The following is a 19,826-nucleotide window of genomic DNA, read 5'->3' as shown; positions in this document are numbered from 1 at the left end:
GAGCCAGGTGTCTCCTCGCAGTCAGACAGTGACGGAGATAAGTCTTGGCTGGATCCACGCCAGCGTCGGAGAAACAAGCGCACGCAGCAGAAAAGGAGGTGTGCCAGAGATTAAGCTGAGTCACTGGACCACACCCCACAGGGGATAAAAGAGGGTGAGGTGGCATTCAGACTCTGTGACGGACAAAACTAACTACTAGCGAGTCACATTGTATCTTTGAAACAACGTTATCTGCCTTGGATTTAATACGGACTGGACTTGACAATTCTTGAACTGTGTGTATCTTGTTTGGGTTTATCTAACGGAGGAACAACCCTCCCTCTATGAGTACAGTTCTTGGCAAGCAGCTACTGGGTTGCTGCCAATCCTCTTATTGAAAGAATTTGTTGTCTGCCAGTTTTATTTAATCCCTGGCTATCTGTTTGTGTGCGTGTGTGAGACGGGGACAGAACAGATACCAAAATTGACTTTCCATTCATGTCTAGAGGGTGGTTATTAGTAGTCCCCATTCTAAGGCAAGGAAGACTACTCCTCCTTATCATAATGCCAAAAGAAGGAAAGCTTGCGCTAAGCAGGAGGTAAGACAAACAGAAGATAGGCAAGAGGCTTCAGGTCACATCAAATCAAAATTAATCATAGGCATCAGAAGACAGCTTGACCTGAGGACCTGACAAGAACTTCTATGGCATCTTAGGTGAAAGCTAAACTGTCAGGGGCAAAGAATCAGGACTATCCATTACCATATTTTCCGGCATATAAGACGACTGGGCGTATAAGACGACCCCCTACTTTTCCTGTTAAAATATAGGGTTTGGGTTATACTCGCCATATAAGACTACCCTTCTTCCAACGCACACCAAATAAAAATTAAAAAACATCAGATTTGATTTCAATATGGTAATTTTAATTCAAATGCTTATGACGTGCAGGTACTTAGCAGGAAAACTGTCACTTATAAACATAAGACTGTTTGTCATCAAACATGTAAACATAAAACAGTGCAATTGGATTAAACTTTTCCTAATTCACTCTAAAGCTGAAAGGAAGGATAAGACAATAAAGCCATGGGAGCTGCCATGCTGTTTGTTTTCTTAACAGAACCGGTACAGATACCTACAAGCCAGGCTGCCCATCTGTCAAGGTAACGGGCCACATGTAGCGCCAAGAGGGCTATTTCGTACCAGGTTTTTTTCCTGTCACCCTGTCCTGTCACCCATGTCCTGTCACCCATGCAGCCTTGACGAGATCGGCACAGCTTCCCCTCAATGTTATTGGCACTCCCGTAGCGTCATCGGTCAGCACCGGCAACTCAGATTCGGGAAGCTGTGCCGATCTCGTCAAGGCTGCATGCCACTGAATGCTGGACCCAGCTTGTTGCTGTGTGGAGCTTCCCCCACCGTCCCAGGCATCCAGGTGGATATTACCAACGCTCTGACTTCCCCAGACCCCAGTGATGGGGAGCCCCAGCTGTCTGGGGAAGTTGGAGCATCGGTAATATCCACCTGGATGCCTGGGACGGTGGGGGAAGCTCCGCGCAGCAACCAGCTGGGTCCAGCATTCAGCGGCATGCAGCCTTGACGAGATCGGCACAGCTTCCCCTCAATGTTGTCGGCGCTCCCGTAGTGTCATTGGTCAGCGCCGGCAACTCAGATTTGGGTTAGAAATCTCTAGCAATGACTAGAGATGGTAGTAGCCACTCTTACCGCTTCCGTCAGTCTGTCAAGGTAGATATCATAGGCTTATACCCGGCGTATAAGATGACCCCAATTTTTGAGAAGTTTTTCCTATGTTAAAAAGTCATCTTATACGCTGGAAAATACAGTAGATTGCAACATAGAAGATTTATTCAAGCCTATAACACAAAAATCTAGTCAACTAAAGTTTAACACTAAATTGGCTCCAGAAAAGGGTCAACAGAATTCAGGAGGAGGTGGACTTGGACTGTTTGCAACAATATAATGATTCTAAGCTGATGATGTGCTTAACTCCACCCCTCCTCCCCAGGGTGGATAAAAATCAATGATTTTTTTTAAAAAAATCAAAAAAATCAGATTTTTTTTATTTAAATCAGATTTTTTTTATTTTTATTGAATTTATTTTAATAAAAAACTTTTGGGGTAAAAATCTATTGTAAGATAGTTTTCTATTTAAGATACATAAATAATTAAGTTTATTCAGCATGAAATGGAGCTTAGTTATGTAGCATGAGGCTGTATATTCTGCAACACTGGGACTATCGGTGAGTCAACAGTGGGTCAAAGGAGTAGCAGAGATGACAGTTGCTCTTTAAAAATTATGATTTAAATCGAGTTGATTTAAATCAAACCTTTTTACTAGTGATTTAAATCATGATTTAAATTGTGATTTAAATCAACTCGATTTAAATCACATCCACCCTGATTCTAATAATATGTAACTATCTCAAATTCTGTAAATATCACTGCCTTCAAGTCTACGAACAAACCAAACTGCTTTAGAGAAAAATAATAGACTCAGCCTGTTTCACTAAAAGCAATTTCCACTCTGCTTCTTTCAAAGTGCATTCCTTTTTCTGAGATGAAAGCGGTTTACCAACTTACAGTGTCACATCTCAGCAGGGTTACTATTTAATAAAACAGTGCAAAAATTTACATACACAAGGAAAAAGTAGATGATAGGTTTCTACCTCACTCAGTGCATTTTAGCAGAGTGGATACATTCCAGGACCCCTCCCTTAAATATTTGCCCACTGGGGCCTTTCCTGTTGTGGCCCCCACCACTGGTGGGATTCAAAATTTTTACTACCGGTTCTGTGGGCCTGGCCAGGGTGTGTGACAGGCAGCACTCGGCCTCCTGCACTCCCCTGGGAGCAAAAACGGGCCACAGGGGGACGCGCCACCCCCTGCACCCCATTTTGGATTTAGAAGGCATCCCTGCAGCCTCCTGGGAGTGAAAATGGGCCACGGGCCCCCGCACCATTCCCCTGTGCTGTTTTGGACCTAGGAGTCCACCCTGCACTTACCTGGGAGCCAAAATGGTATGTGTGGGGACTCCTGGAAGGGGCAGGGTGGGAAGGGGTGGGGCCAGCCAGCAATTTAACTAGCGGTTCGCCCGAACCGGCCCGAACCGGCTGAATCCCATCACTGGAACAGCAACCCTCCCCCCACCCCGCCGCCACCCCCAAAAAAAGATAAAGACAGTATCCTCTCTCTTGAGGTTCCGGAAAGCCTTGCAAAACTAGCTTTGGTCTCAGCTCTGGGATTAATATTTATCATTGTATAATAACTTCTGTTTCGTTTTGTGGATTTTATTAGCAGGGTATTTTAATCTGGGCTGCTTGTTGGTTTAATGTTTCTTGCTGTTTTTAATGTATGTGGGGTTTGTTTGTTTTTTTAGTTTTAAATGCCAGTTTGGAATTGGCAGCCAATATATTTCAATAAATAAATAATAGTTTAAAAATGAGCAAATGTTTCCACCCAACACAGTTGGAACATAAAATCGTAGGGCTGGAAGAGAGCTCGGAGGTCTTCTAGTTCAACCAGCTGCTTAAGGCAGGAGACCTTACCATCTCGATCAAATGATTATCCAGTCTATTTCTGAAAACCTCCAGTGATGGAGCACTCAGAACTCCAGGAGTTATTTTGGTCTATTTATGAAGGTATGTATATACGGAACTATATGGAGCAGTGGTGGTATTTAGCCGGTTCTATCTGGTTTGAGCAAACCGGTAACGGCGGCTGCGGGAGGCTCCGCCCACCTGCCTGGACATCATCACGTTCTGTTTTGGATGATCTGCACATACGCAGAAAGTTCTGCGCAGGCACAGATGTGACATTTGCAAACAGGTAGTGAAGGTAAGTGAATACCACCCCTGATATGGAGGATATAGTAGCATGTTTTATTTGAGATATCAGCTCTTCAAGGTAGCCCAGACTAAGAAACCTATGCCTTGCAGGTCGGGACTACTTTTAGAAAATCTAGAACTATAAAGCTATAGAATATTGCAAATCTGAATGGGTTTCTATTCCTCCTTTTATCTTCTGGTGATCTAGGAAAAGGATTGTCTTGACAGTTTTCTCACATTATTTTCTTGGCCAATTTTTTTTTGTCCCTTTTATCTGACCATTGCCTTGGTAGTAGCTATTCCTTCTGTTCCTCAAGGACATTCAGTCTTCTCTCTATATGACCTATATCGTTCAGGAGCAGAGGATTCTACACATTCAGAATATCTTAGGTTCCATCTATGGTGTCTCCAGTCAAAATAATTCAAGATTGCATGGCTGAGAAAGACCTAAACATAAGATCTTGGTAAATGATTGAGTGTTACAAAATGGTAATATTTCGATATTTAATTCAAGCTACATTTAAGCAATCCTTTCAATTCTCAGATTAGAATAGCCTTCTCCAATCTGGGACATCCAGACCATTATACCTAGAAAATTAATCCCACACACATTAAAATAATGATTTTAACTGTTCATAAAATCTACTAGCAGGAGGGAAAAAAAGATAAAACTAAAAAGGATTGTAATCAATGAACCTATTTTGAAGCATTCTGAAGAACTATAGTATCTATGGAACAAAATGTATAAACTTACAAAAACAACGAATACTGTAATTAACTAAAAGGCAAAGAAGTAAACAGCTGCCCACTATTAGATTTAGTCAGGGATTTACTATGATTATGCTAAAGATGGAGGAAAAATTGGTTAAGGGCCAGGTCTATGCGAATGAAATATGGCATTTCACAGTACAGATGGATTAAACAAACGAATCACTTGCTAGACAGGACATGATTTTGATGAATTTTTATCTATCTCTGCAAAGGAAAATAATTTAAGCGAAATTGGTGAAAGACAACCGTAGCTCTCAGAAATCCACTATGCATTTTTTTGGGATACTGACACAAAGACGGATGGAAAAATGATCCAGTAACATGTAAAAGGCAAAAGAGCAGTGAAATAGCTCAAGAGGAAGAATTAGAAGCGAATAAAGACCAGATTAATGAAAGAGTAGTTCAACTGGTTGACTGAAAGTCCTTGGTCGTAATTTGGCACACAGAGCCTTTGCAAATGTAATGTCATTTATCACTAAGGTGTGGCAGGATTTCCTGAATTACTCTGGATATACAATTAACCTCTTGCGACTGTACGTATGCTGTAGAACAGGGGTGTCAAACTCAATTTCACTGAGGGCCGCATTGGGGTTGTGTTTGACCTCGCGGGGGCATGGCCGCGTGGCTAGTTCAGTATCATTCATGTTGGGGGTGCCTGTGGCAGCCCGAGTGCTCTGCCAGTGAAAACAGACTCCCGAGCTCCGTTTTGGGCTGCAACAGCCTCCTGCAACTCTCTGCCAGTGAAAACAGAGCTGCGTTCACTGGTTCCTAGCAAGCCCTATGCCGATGTGACAGGTGACAAAGCTAAAAGGAATGCCAGCCATCTGCAAAATACTTGAGAACTGGGTGCACCGGTATTAATTGTCAGTTCCAAGTCTGCCGATAAGCATTTGCATTTATTAAAATCAATGCAATTCAATAGAATCTACCTGTCCATGTAGCTACTGCATATTTGTTGTGCTATGTTTAATCAAACAATCAGATCCTTTCAGCCACTCCATTGCCTTCCTTCCTTGACAACTAACAGCATATAGTTTAGCTGAAGTAGTATTTTCCACAGGGGAACCCAAGGAACAAAAGCCAGTTGATTCACAATAAAACATGTGTTAATTTAAGACACGAAACATATTTGTTTGATTAAAATGCTAATGAACTGTAACCTTCCTAGGGCTGAAATGAAGAGGAGCGAGGGCACGGGTTGAGAAAGAGAAACCAGAATAGAGCTCTAATACCTTTTGTAAGTGAATTTCAAGGTTAATTTCAGACAGACTTTGTTCAGCACTTCGGCTGTTCCCCAGAAACAGTTCTAATTAGACTTATTAACCAAATCTCAGCCCCTGATTAGACTGTAATGAAAACATTCTACTTCAGAAGCTGTGACTCAAGTCATCCACCAGAGGGTGCTCAAGCTGCTGTAGAAACAGCATTAAAATTAAAATGGATTAAAAGTGACAGTAAGGAAATTCAAAGAAAATTTGTACTAATACACACAGGTGAACATTTTCAGCTTGGAATAATTTGCAGTGATTTTTCGCTGCTGGTGCAGTAACCTGTATGGGTATAATTACCATACCTGAAAGCATACCTCGTTCTAACAATACAACATTAATTATGTTGAAACATGCAGCTGAGTTGCAAGTCACTGAAATGTGCACACCCATAAGCATGTACAGCCATAGCCCATAATTTCTTCCCACTAGCGATACCTATAATTCAGATGTACCACTCACTATGATTAGTTTTAATTTCTGATGATGCTGTATTGATATCAATATCTAACTCTCAGTTACCCAACAGGCATATTTATGTTTACGAAGTAAACATATTTACTTCGAAGCTCCCGGATACCTTTTCTACAGGAAACAACCTAATGTTGAAAAACAGCTTTTTCCTCTAATAAATATCCTGCTTCTCTTTATTTATGACCTCTACCACCATCACCAATCAAGTGTCTACCAGCAGTTCTCCCTAATTAAACCCCAAAACATCTCAGCAAAATCCCAGGCTGCTAATGTGCTTAATCTAATACAAATTAAACTTTTAAAAAAGAAAAGAGGATGGAAGAAGTAAAAAGTTCAAGAAAAGAAAAAAGAAAGGAGAAAAAGTAAGAATATCATAAAGAAAGAGAAAGAAATGTATAAAGAAGTAACTTCTGGTCTTCATCACCGCAAGTACAAACAAATTTAATTATTCTTCACTCCCTCTAAGGTTGCAAGCATTAGTCTCTTCATCTAGTATCCCATCTTTTATCCATAAACAAATCCATAAAGTATTGGCTTTTTAGTCCCGGTGTTAGCAGAAAGGGTTGCTAGAAGTAACAATGTATTTGTTTTCACTTGGATTAAATAAACCAATTTTATATTCCTTCCTTTCGCTTCTAACAAACTTAATCTTTAGCTCATATTCAAATATTATTATAAAGTTTGATTCATCTTCATTTCTTCTTTCTCCCATTACCCAGAGTTCTTCAAGATTTTAACAAGCCTCTTTTGTAAATCCAGTAAAAAATATCCAGGTCACTCTCTTGATTTGTCATCTGTATTTTCCTTTTGAATTTTTAAAACCGCAGCCAGCTTCTTTTGAAGATCCAGGGAAACCTCTTTTTCTAAGTCATTCTCTTAGCCTGTCAGCTCTAAATCTACTTTCAATACCATTTTTATCTCCAGTCATCATTTCCTTTGTATTTGCAGCAGTCATTAGCTCTACTTTTGCAGAGCCATATCCAGTTCCCCATACTTCCCCTGAAAATCCAAGGAAGGTCCAAAATAAGGAGCACACTACAGCTGGAGGACAGCATTACCAATAAAAAGAGCGGTGCCCATCCAAAGCATTTGGAAGCTGCCAAGTTTAATGAAAGTAGCAATAGCACTTAGACTTATATACTGCTTCACAGTGCTTTACAGCCTTCTCTAAGCAGTTTACAGAGTCAGCCTATTGCCCCCAACAATCTGGGTCTTCATTTTACCAACCTCGGAACGATGGAAGGCTGAGTCAACCTTGCGCCGGTGAGAATTGAACTGCCAGACTGCTAGCAGCCATTAGTCAGCACAATTAGCCTGTAGTACTACATTCTAACCACCGTACCACTACGGCTCTTCTGGAAGTGAAAACACTTCTGGTGGGCAAGAGTTTGATTTACACAGTGATCATCAAATGTTGTGAGATTTTAAACAGTAGAATGGGACAACTTGCCATAGTCAACTCGCCATGGCCAACTCACCATGGCCAACTCACCGCAGGACAATTTGCCATGGCCTACTTGCCATGTGACGACTTGCTGTTGGACAATTTAACAATTCAATTTAATTATTTAAAATAAATTTTTAAAAATTATTTTAATTTTTGCCGTTCACAATTCATTCTGTCCTCCCTCCTTTTGCATCCTTTCCTTAATGATTCTATCCCACCATTTCTTGGATATTAGTGTAATCCTTGTCCCGCAGCGAGTTGACCCATGGTAAATTGTCTGTGGTAAGTTGGTTTTATGGCAAGTTAGCTGTGTTGAGTTGGCCATGGCAAGTTGGCCATGGTGGATTGTCATAGACCAGTGATGGCTAACCTTTTTGCCATCGCGTGCCAAAAGCGTGGGGAGCATGGGGGGGTCACACGTGTCCACACCCATAATTCAATGCCCCCGTGCCCTGCCCCCCTCCGCACATGTGCGCCCCACACTCCCCTCGCTTTTGGCACGCGATGGCAAAAAGGTTACCGGTGGGCCTGGTAGGCCTGTTTTTCACCCTCCCCAGGCTCCAGAGGCTTTCTTGGAGCCTGGGGAGGGTGAAAACAGCTTTCCACACACCCCCGGAGGCCCTCTTGAGGCCCCTCTGCTGGGCCCGGAAGACCCAAAAATCAGCTGGCCAGTGCACACATGCGCGCTGCAGCTGAGCTAGGGCAACACTCGCGTGCCCACGGATATGGCTCCACGTGCCACCTGTGGCACCCGTGCCATAGGTTCGCCATCATGGTCATAGACCCTTTAAACAGTCCTTTGCTTGGACTCAATGACTCAAAGCCAAAACTTTTAGAACCATTTTCTCCCTCCTGCTGGTGCCTTCTAGATGTTTTGTAGAACACCCCAGAATTCCCAGTCCACAGTGAGCATGCTGGTTGAGCATTCTGATGGCTTTAAATCCAGACCTCTGGAACACATCACTGTCTATCATTAATAGATAAGGGACGGTGGATGAGCATTCTCCAGTGCAGGGGTCTCCAACCTTGGCAACTTGAAGACTTGTGGACTTCATCAACTCCCAGAATTCCTCAGCCAGCAAAGCTGGACACCCCTGTTACAATGTGTTGCCTTATAGATGTGTTGGGCCTTAGCTCCTATTATCCATTCCAGCATTAAAGTCATCTATATGCACCAAATAATCAAAATGCATACACGTAGTCCTCCACTTACAACCATTCATTTAATGACTGTTCAAAGTTATAATGTCACTAAAAAAGTGACTTACAACTGGTCCTTGCACTTACAACCAATGCAGATCGCCATGGTCACGAGATCACAATTTTGGTGCTTGGCAACTGCCATGTATTTACAATAGTTGTTGTCTCTCAGAGTCATTTATGATTTTCCCAGCTAGCTTCCGTCAAGCAAAGTCAATAGGGAAGCCAGATTTGCTCAATGGACCACATGATTCACTTAACACCTACAATGCTCTGCTTAACAACTATGGCAAAAAAAAAGTTGTAAAATTGGATAGGACTCACAATAACTTAATAACTTGCTTAACATCAGAAATTCTGGTCTCAATTGTGGTCATAAGTTGAGGACTACCTGTATTTGAAGTTAAATAAATTTAAACACAGTTAAACATTTTTGAGGAGTTACTTAAAGTGTTAAGAAGGAGAATTTGCAGCAGCAAATTCACAACCATCTAGGATTCCATTCTATCAGTTGCCAAACAGATGCTCTGTCCATGAAAATTCCACAAATAGCCACAAGCACAACAACATACTCACACTCAAGTTTTTCCAAGATGAATAACCCCACTGCTCCTGAGACTGGAAGTAAAGTTCAGGTAATATATATCTCTAAGCCAACATAACCATTTAGTTTTAACCTTGAACCCACATACTGTGTCCTATAACCCATGATTTATGGCTGAGAATAATGTAGGATCCAAGCCAATTGTGGATATTCAATAAATATGGTTAAGCAAATCGTTGACTAGTTTAGTATGGTCTGCTAAAGATACTTGGCTGTAAATGTAAAGATTGGTTGCAAAGCTGTTTTTTTCCCCCCAACCGTCATAACTTCAGATAGTTGCTAAACAGGGCAGTTGGTAAGCAAGGACCATCTGTATGTCATCATTCTCTTAAATTTCACATAATTCAATTTCACTGAATGACTCCAGGTTTTAGTATTAAGCAACCAACAGGACGGAAAATCTCTTCACTTTCTAAGGGATATACTTGTCCACAATAATGCCATTTTCAGTATGCAAAATAAATATATTTGTCCTGCAAACGTTATTTCATAAGACATATAACAATGTGCAAGATGAAAGTTAATCGGCCAAGCAATATACTCATCAGCTTTAATGGGTAACCTAGAAAAAAACAATTGCTACCAACCTGCCTTCCATTCAGGATCTGTATACTGCACAAGTCAAAAAGAGGGCTGTGAAAATATCCACAGACCCCTCACATCCTGGACATAAATTGTTTCAACTCCTACCCTTAAAAAGACGCTATAGGGGAATGCACACCAAAACAACAAGACACAAGGACAGCTTTTTCCCGAACACCATCACTCTGCTAAACAAATAATTCCCTCAACACAGTCAAACTATTTACTAAGTCTGTATTACTATTATTCTTCTCTTCCTTACTAGATCTATCTCTTCCCACTTATTACTACCCTGTTTCCCCGAAAATAAGACATCCCCTGATAATAAGCTCAATCGAGCTTTTGAGCACATGCACTAAAATAAGCCCCCCCCCCGAAAATAAAAGAGCCTTGGTGGCGCAGCAGATTAAAGTGCTGTTAAGTAGCACCAGCTGCCTGCAATTACTGTAAGTTCAAATCTCACCAGGCTCAAGATTGACTCAGCCTTCCATCCTTCCGAGGTAGGTAAAATGAGGGCCCGGATTGTGGGGGCAATAAGCTGACTTTGTATAAAAAAGAACACCGCTTGGGGGTGGGGGCGAAAGCCCTACTAAGCAGGTATATACAAAAGTATGAAGGCTATTGCTTATCGCATTGTAAACTGCCCTGAGTCTCCGGAGAAGGGCAGCATATAAATTGAACCAATTGAACCAATAAATAAGCCCTTCCCGAAAATATTTAAACGCAGAGCTGGAAATCAGGTAAGACGGCAAGAGGAGCCCCATCTTGCTCCAATAATAAGACCTCCCCGAAAATAAAGCCAAGTGCTTATTTCAGGGTTCAAAAAAATATAAGACGATCTTATTTTGGGGAAAACACGGGTATAACCAAGTTGCTTGTATCTTTCAATTATATTGTTTTTGTTTCCTAGTATGATTTGATAGCTTATTAGTAACTTTGACTATCACTAAGTGTTGTATCTTTTTTATTCTTGATGAATGTATTTTATTCTCCTTATGTACACTGAGAGCATATACACCTAAGACAAATTCCTTGTGTGTCCATTCACACTTGGCCAATAAAGAATTCTATTCTAATTATATTCTAAAAGCCAAAACTGATGTTTGTGTATTATGTTAAACCAGGACTCTTGATTTCTTAAGCTACCATAAGAACCCCCAGTTAATTTTTCACTTTGTTAACACTGCATAAACAACGCAGAAAGGACAGTTCTGCATTATGCCTGGATTTGGGAGGATGGCTTTACATTGATGCATGAGATCTGACGTGTTTACAAATACTTAATCCTTTAATCCAGAGTTCGAGCCTAATGCAGAATTATCCTTCCCAGGTAATTTCCCTACTGAAAAGGGAAAAGTAAGCAGCTTGTTCATTCGTGTTGTGGATTTCCAGCTTAACATGAAATCCAGGCATCGTATTATAGCTACCGCCAAAGAATCAGGCCAGGCCACTGTGAGTGAGCATAACTTGGCCATCGCTTGAAAAAACAGCTAAACAGCTAAGAACGCTGCAGCTTTGATGATTCTTTTCTTTCCTACATAATTCCTGCCCAGTAATGGAAGAGATGGAAATAGACAGGTGAATAAAATCAAGTACTGGACTCTAGAGACAAAGATAAATGCACTGTACAAATGAAAAAGATGGATACCAGACTGATCTCTAATCATCCGAACGTGTTCAGGAGCTCCAACTCACATTTACGAGCATTTTGCTCTCTGCTGAAATTCTAATTGTTTCCATCTCAATCTCCTATTATTGAGATAATAGCAGCCTTGGATTTCTTTCATTCTCATAAAAATAAATTACTTCTACTTGCCCTTTTTGAATGTCCTTGTGAGGTCCTCTCTCAGATTTTCCATTAATATAAAGACAACTTGTATTTCCGCCAGTACAAATTAGAAATCTTTTGCAGGAACTGGGCATGGCTAGTCTAGCGAAGGGAAGGACCAGAGGAGACATGATAGCAGTGTTCCAATATTTGAGGGGCTGCCACAGAGAGGAGGGGGTCAAGCTATTTTCCAAGGCACCTGAAGGCCAGACAAGGAATAACGAATGGAAACTGATCAAGGGGAGATTCAACCTGGAAATAAGGAGAAATTTTCTGACAGTGAGAACAATCAACCCATGGAACAGAAGTTGCCTTTGGAAGTTGTGGGAGCTCCATCACTGGAGGCTTTCAAGAAGAGACTGGACTGCCATCTGTCAGAAATGGTGTAGGGTATCCTGTTTGAGCAGGGGGTTGGACTAGATGACCTACAAGGTCCCTTCCAACTCTGTTAATCTGTTAAACCTGGTCATGATAGCAGGAAACCCTACTAACGCATTAGAACATTATATTGAGGGAAGCTACTTTAACACATTATCCTCTGCCTTCAGAGTAGAGCAAAATTATTACCAAATTGTATTCTTTGATATGATAGATGGGGGATAATTATTCAATGTATTACTGAAATGGGAATCCACATTAAATATACTACATTTTAATGGAAATAAAACTGAAGAAAAATTGGACATTGCTCCATGCTCTACTTTCAGAATGGGACAACTCTTCATGGCCAACCCACTGCAGGATAACTCCACAGGGCCAGCTCACTGCAAGGACAACTCGCCACAGGCAGTTGGCGGGAGAGCTGGATAGGCAGGCGAGTGAGCAGGAGGGCAGAGCGCATGGGGGGGGGGCGGGAGGCAGTCAGGGTTTCCCATTTTCACACCTGTCCCTCTGAGCCCGGTATAGCAGGGGCAGCAGTGGTTCCGAGCCTGGCGCGGTGGTAGCAATGGCTCCGAACCTAACGTGGCGGCAGCAGGGGTGTGAAAATGGGAAGTCCCCTGCCCGTTGGGCTCTGCACTCTGCCCACCCACTCGTCTGCCTGCCCGGTTCTTCCTCTGGCTGCCTGCGGCAACTTGTCACCATGGCCTGAGTTGGTCACGTGGAGTTGTCTTGTGGCAAGTTGGCAGAGAGGAGTTGGCATGGTGAACTGGCGGCAGCAAGTTGGCCACGGCGAGTTGGCCAAGGTGAGTTGTCCTACACCCTTCTATTTTTTGAAGAATACATTTCAACATGCCATTGTTGGAAGAAATATCCACCTGGTCCAGTTCCAAACTGGGAGAAAGACACTGGAAACATGGAGGGTTCTGGGTAGCTGACCACATGGAGTTGAGAGTGGAGGGTTTTTATACCTTTCCTTGGGCTTTGCACTTGAACCTCCTGTTCCTGTGAAAGAACGTGTATGCTATTGGCTGTTGTCAGACTCCTATGGGGCCATGCAGGGGTTATGTAGGGGTCATAGCTGGCTTTATAGGCAAAGTACAAATCCTAGGTGTTTGTCCGAGCTAAATTTGGTTGAAGTTTGGTCTTCTCTGAGATGATTCAATGAAGGAGCTTGTGTTCTGAAAGGGTGTTAGGCAATTCCTATTGTGGCTTAATGGCTTTGTCCTGCAGGATAATCCCATCATCCTGGATCTGAAGGTCTTTTGTTTTGTAGATAGGCTGATCCAGTCTTTCTTAATGGGCACAAAATATCTGCTGTGGGCTATTTATTTATTTATTTTTAATTTGATTTATATGCCGCCCTTCTCCGGAGACTCAGGGCGGCTTACAATGCGCTAAGCAATAGCTATTAAGGCTGAGTATGCTTCCTGCCTCTAAAAGAAAACATGTTTCTCCATTTCTCATTTAGTGAAATATAATATTCTGCCTTTTTAATATTCTTCAAAATATTTCATTCTTCTAGGAGGGGGGTGGCTTCCCACACCATTCAAAGGCCCATAGCATAATTGTCAAATACTCTAGGTGGGCAATTTAGGAGTGTTTTCCTTAAAAACTATTTTAATTGGGATAATACAGCTCACAAATCCCATTCATTTTAGGGCAAAAATAAAGGAATAATCAGGGTTTACTATCAGGGTGCTTCTCGTTGAATTCCTCATTAAGAGAAACAGCTCCAGAAATAGACTACACAAGGTTAGACAGCATACTGGAAACCACACACACTCCTTATTAGTGTCACATATCACAGTCTCAGTATGATGCAAGGGAAACTTCAAAGAGGAAGAAGAAAATTCATTATCTTCCTGCCCCCACATAATTGTAGTTCTGCAGCACAGCAAGCATTCATATACCCATGAAAGTGAATCTGCCTAATTAATTGGAGAACAAAAACCCAGCACCACGCATTGTGTTATATCATGTTTGTAGCGGGTAAATTTCCCTGTTAGATTATTTATACAAAATCTCACTTTGAATTAGCTGGTGTTCCTCATTAAAAGGCTCCTCCATGCAAGTTCACCTAACTTACTTCTGATTCCAACTTCAGGTATGTAAATAAACACTTGTGAATTCTGGTTTTCTAAACATTCCCGATGAATTCAGGATTAAATCCCACTGAATTCAACAAAGTGTATTTCTCAGTAGACATGTCGAAAAATAGCAGCCACAGTATGTTCTTGTCCAGCCACATTATGGAAAGATTCCTTTACAAATAGATCAAAACAATATCTTGATTGAGTTTGCCTGAGTTACAGTTAACTGTGTCATATAGCAATTGTGGATCGTGACTTTAATGCGGGTTCATTTTAAGTGTTATGTGTTATGAATTCCTAGTCTACATTATTTATTTATTTAGTTATTTGTTAATTTATTATTTTTATTAAAATATTTGTAAATAAAATATGTGTAAAAATATTATTTTTACAAATAATTCAAGAAGGTGAACCTTCTTCCTCCTATTTTCCCTGCAACAACAACCCTGTGAGGTAGGTTGGCTGAGAGAGAGGGGGGTGGAGGGGGGAGGGGGGAGAGAGAGACAGAAAGAGAGAAGAGAGAGAGAGAGAGAGAGAGAAAGAGAGACAGAGACAGACAGAGAAACAAAGAAAGAGAGAGAGACAGAGAGAGAGACAGAGACAGAGACAGAGAAACAAAGAAAGAGAGAGAGACAGAGAGAGAGAGACAGAGAGACAGAGAAACAGAGAAAGAGAGAGAGACAGAGAGAGAGAGAGACAGAGAGACAGAGACAGAGAGAGAGAATCATCCAGCTGGTTTTCACGGCTAGGGAGGAACTTGAACTCATGTTCTCCTGCTTTCTAGTCTGGTGCCTTAACCACTATATCAAACTGGCATTATGATTCAATAATAGCATACAAGTCCCAGAAAGCAGGTTTTAAGGATTCAAGTTAACTATGTTATGCAATTCCAGCATATAAACCATTTGTCCACACAACAAATAGGAAACTTTAAAACCCCAGGCCGGGTCAACCAGGTCACCATGCTGTTGCCAAGTGATTCTAAAATCAAATGACAATATAGATGCTATTTAATTGATACGTGCATGTTCACTGCATTTTTTCGGAGGTTTGCCAATTTATTTAAAAAGAAACAAGATGCAAGGAAAGCAATATTACGCTAGCGCCGTGGACTAATTTGTCACCCCCAACATCAGTGCCACACTATATATCTTACGGCCCAGAGCTCTTAGGTGGCCCTTCATAAAACAGCTGTAATGCTGAACAATGTTTTACCTCACAACAGCAAACAGTAGCAAACCTGGGTTAGGGAATGAAACGGTAGGGACAGGGGTGCTATTTAGCAGGTTCTGACAGGTTCTGGAGAACCGTAGCGGAAATTTTGAGTAGTTCGGAGAACCAGCAAATACCCACCTCTGGCTGGCCCCAGAGTGGGGTGGGAATGGAGATTTTGCAATATCTTTCCTCCAGGAGTGGGGAGGGAATGGAGATTTTGCAGTATCCTTCCCCTGCCATGCCCACCAAGCCACGCCCACAGAACCGGTAGTAAAAGAATATGAATTCCACCACTGGGTAGGGATGTAGAACATAACAAAAGATTCAATCAGCTAGCTCTTTAATCTGCAACAAGGTTATATAAATGCAAACTACAAGGTGCGGTTGCATTTTTTTTTCCTCACTGCAAATTGTACCTATAGTATTTATTTATTTTTCTGAAGCTGTCTTGTTGTTTTGCTTTAACAACCCAAAGGAAAGCGAGGATGGTAATTTCAAGGCACTTACCTTCTCCAAAGAAGCCCAGTGCTTGTGGTTAGAGCTGTTGTTCCTGCAAAGGCTACCATCATAAGCCTGCGCCGACTTTGGGGATAACGAGCGGTACCCAAATGGCGCCTGGAAGTGACAGCCAAGGCCGCCATAGCAGGGAGGAGACGGAATCGCAACATTCTGGGAAAGGAAATAAAGAAAAGCATAAGAACAAAAGCATCAGCACGGCTTAGGTTTTGAGAGCACTTCTGGATTTTTTTGCTTGAGAAAGATAAAAAGGAAGTTTTGCTTTTAGGCTTTGATAATTAGATTTGTTATGACTGTAGGTTGCCCTCGACTTAACAGAGCCCAAAATTTGTTAAACAAGGCAGTTGAGTTTTGCTCCAATTTACGACCTTCTCTGTCACAGTTAAGCAAATCGTGCGATCGTTATGAAAATCTGGCTTCCCTCACTGACTTTGCTTGTCGGAAGCCGGCTGGGAATAGAATAGAATTTTTTTATTGGCCAAGTGTGATTGGACACACAAGGAATTTGTCTTTGGTGCATAGGCTCTCAGTGTACATAAAAGAAAAGATACCTTCATCAAGAATCATAAAGTACAACACTTAATGATAGTCATAGGGTACAAATAAGCAATCAAATCATATTAGGAAACAGTCAATATAAATCATAAGGATACAAGCAACAAAGTTACAGTCATACAGTCATTAGTGGAAGGAGATGGCTGATAGGAGGTTACAAATGGTGTAACCCCAGGACAGTGCAAATGTCAACCCTGAAGTTGGCCGAACTGTGGCCATTTTCTTTTTGGTAGTTTTCTCTAGGGAGGTTTCTCTTCTCACTGCTTTAGGGCTGACACAGCCTGGAGCGAAGGGGCCAGGGTGGGGGGGTGTAGAGATAGCTGGGGTGTTGTAGCCAAAATAAAATTCTTTCCCCTGGGAATCAAGGACGTTGGTGCAGGAGTTCAAAAGGTGGAGACTGAGGTCACCCAGCAACTGGACTGTATGCTGATTGGACCATATGACTGGAGACTCTGGGGGGAAGTGACAAAAGTTTTAGTTTTAATTGGGTGTAAAACTGGCGGGAATTTAGAGCCGGTTTTCCACGAGGAAATGTGCCAATTTGATACGTCCCAATAAAATGTTCTTTGAGGAATTTGCCTACCTCGGAGTTCTTATTGAATGGGATGTATTACTTGGAACCTTGACAGCAAATGTCATAAATACATGCCAGTTGCCAAGCATCCAAATTTTGATCACGTGACTACCATGGGGATGCTGCAATGGTCATAAGTGTGAAAAAGTGGTCATAAGTAGCTTTTTTTCAGTGCTGTTGTAACTTCGAACAATTACTAAACGAATGATTGTAAGTCAAGGACTACCTGTGTAGACATATTGAGTATTTTTATTGTTATTATTAGATATTTTACATTTTTAATGGTTTATGTTTAAACTTAGAGTAAGTGGTTTTTTTTGTATAGGATTTTAGTGGTTTTTTTGGATTGTGTAGTTTGCACACTGTGTATAAGATACTTTTGTTTTAATTTAGAGTAACGGGTTATTTTATTATATATTTGTATCTGTAGTGAAGAAAGTGGGAAGTCACTGTTTTTCTATCCCTTTCCCTTTTTTTCCCCTTTGTCTCTTTTTAACTTTCCCCTCCCTTTTAATCTTGGTTGTTACTGTTGTTGTTTTGTACTTTATTTTTCCTCTGAAACTTCATAAAGTTGGTTAAAAAGACAAGAGCAGCTTCAGTTTTGAACTGTGCAGATCCAGGGGTCTTTGAAGAAACTAGAAAGCTGCAGTGTTCACCTCCTTTTCAATCTTGTAGCAAAACAAAAAAATCAACAACACAAGCTAGCTTGTTAAGCTTCACAATTTACCACTGAACTTCCTAAACCCTGGCAGAATTTCTACTCTAATTCAGGGATAATCATCTTGTAGGCAGCCAAGCAAGTTGAACTCCATGTCATAGAAATTATCATCAAACCGAGATGTCAAGTCATAGTCAGTCTGAAGCTGGTGTATTAGATATAAATTTCAACTGCTGGAGAGTGGCTGAAATGTAGACAAAGGCAGCGCCTGTTTGGAAACGAGTCCAAAAGATGACAAACCAAGAAGAAAAGGAACTAGAAGACACTCCAAGCAGGCCACTGGGAGACACCTGGAAAGTCAGATTCCTAGCGTTGGTTGCACAAAATTCCATTTTGGGCCTAGGGCTGATGATCTTAAAAGGGAAGATTACGCATCACCTCAGTCTGCTGTCTAGGATGCTTTGGTTTGATTCCTGGCAACCCAAAACGTAGCCTGATGCTATAATAACAACAACAACTACTACTACTACAACTACTACTACTACTACTTTATTGTCATTGTACGTGTATACACAGTATACCCATACAACGAAATTCACTTAACACCCAAAGACCAGGTCCAACACACATAACAATCCCCAAACCCTCACCACCACCACAAATTCCCCACCCCTAAACCACCCAAACATCAACACAACAGACCAAATAATACTGTCCAACAGCTCACTGATGGTGGCCCTTTAGTTCATTGTTGAGTGCAATTATAGCTCTGGGATAAAAACTATTCAGAAAATGTGTGATCCGAGTTTTAATTGTTCTGTATCTTCTGCCAGAAGGCAACAGTCCAAAAAGATTGTAAGCAGGATGGGAAGAGTCTCTGAGAATGTTATGCAACTTCCTCAAACAGCGAGATTCGAAGATGTCGTCCAGGGCTGGTAGCTGGAGCCTGATGATATTCTGGGCAGTTTTAATGATTCTCTGTAGAGATTTTCTGTCCGCTACAGAGCTGCTCCCATACCATGCAAGAATGCCGTATGTCAGGACACTCTCAATGGTGCTGCGATAGTAGGACAGAAGGAGATGCTGAGATAGATTTATCTTCCTGAGCATTCTCAGGAAGAACAGCCTCTTCTGTGCCTTCTTCCCAAGCATGTTAACATTCATAGTCCATGAGAGGTCCTCCGAGATATAAATGCCCAGAAATTTAAAACTACCAACCCTCTCCACCTCCTCACCATTTATGTACAATGGTAAATGCTTTCTAGATGTCCTAAATTACACATCTAGTCAGTCCCAGCCAGAATATCCAGAGAATATTGCTTTCATAGTTTGGTCACCACATTATAAAAAAATACGTTGAGACTTTGGAAAAAGTGCAAAGAAGAACAATTAAGATGATTAAAGGCCTGGAGGGGGAAAAAACCATATGAAGAATGTTGCAGGATTTGGGTTTGGCTAGTCTAGAGAAAAGAAGGACTATATGATAGCAGTATTCCGGTACTTGAGGGGCTGCCACAAAGAAGAGGGGGTCTAATTATTCTCCAAAGGACCAGAGGGCAGGACAAAAAACAATGGATGGAAACAAATCAAGGAGAGAAGCAACCTGGAATTAAGGAGAAACTTCCTGACAGTGAGGACAATTAACCAGTGGAACAGCTTGCCTTAAGACAGTCGCTTGTCTGAAATGGTATAGGATCTCCTGCTTGAACAGGGGGCTAGACTAGAAGGCCTCCAAGATCCCTTCCAGCTCTATTCTGATTGACTGACTGACTGACTGACTGATTGTTAAGGAGATCCTGTTTCAAGTCTACAGTACTTTCATTCATGGAAAATTGTTAGG

The 19,826-nt window shown here is 41.5% G+C and overlaps 1 protein-coding gene across 3 annotated transcripts in view; it reads right to left on the bottom strand.

Moving 5' to 3' along the window:
• MICU1 (mitochondrial calcium uptake 1) overlaps window positions 1-19,826 on the bottom strand; it is a 166,551-nt gene that overhangs the window by 125,509 nt on the left and 21,216 nt on the right. For all 3 annotated transcript variants that reach the window (XM_034425988.3, XM_034425984.2, XM_087871778.1), the window contains exon 2: window positions 16,191-16,352. In XM_034425988.3, the coding sequence (XP_034281879.2) occupies window positions 16,191-16,351 (161 nt within the window). In that variant the 5' untranslated portion in view covers window position 16,352. The remainder of the gene's footprint in view (window positions 1-16,190; window positions 16,353-19,826) is intronic.

Source organism: Pantherophis guttatus, chromosome 6, assembly GCF_059756535.1.
Source record: "Pantherophis guttatus breed Tessera chromosome 6, ASM5975653v1, whole genome shotgun sequence".
NCBI classification, from domain to species: Eukaryota; Metazoa; Chordata; class Lepidosauria; order Squamata; family Colubridae; genus Pantherophis; species Pantherophis guttatus.
Note: the sequence above shows the minus strand (reverse complement) of the source record. Positions and strands in the feature narration are given on the sequence as shown.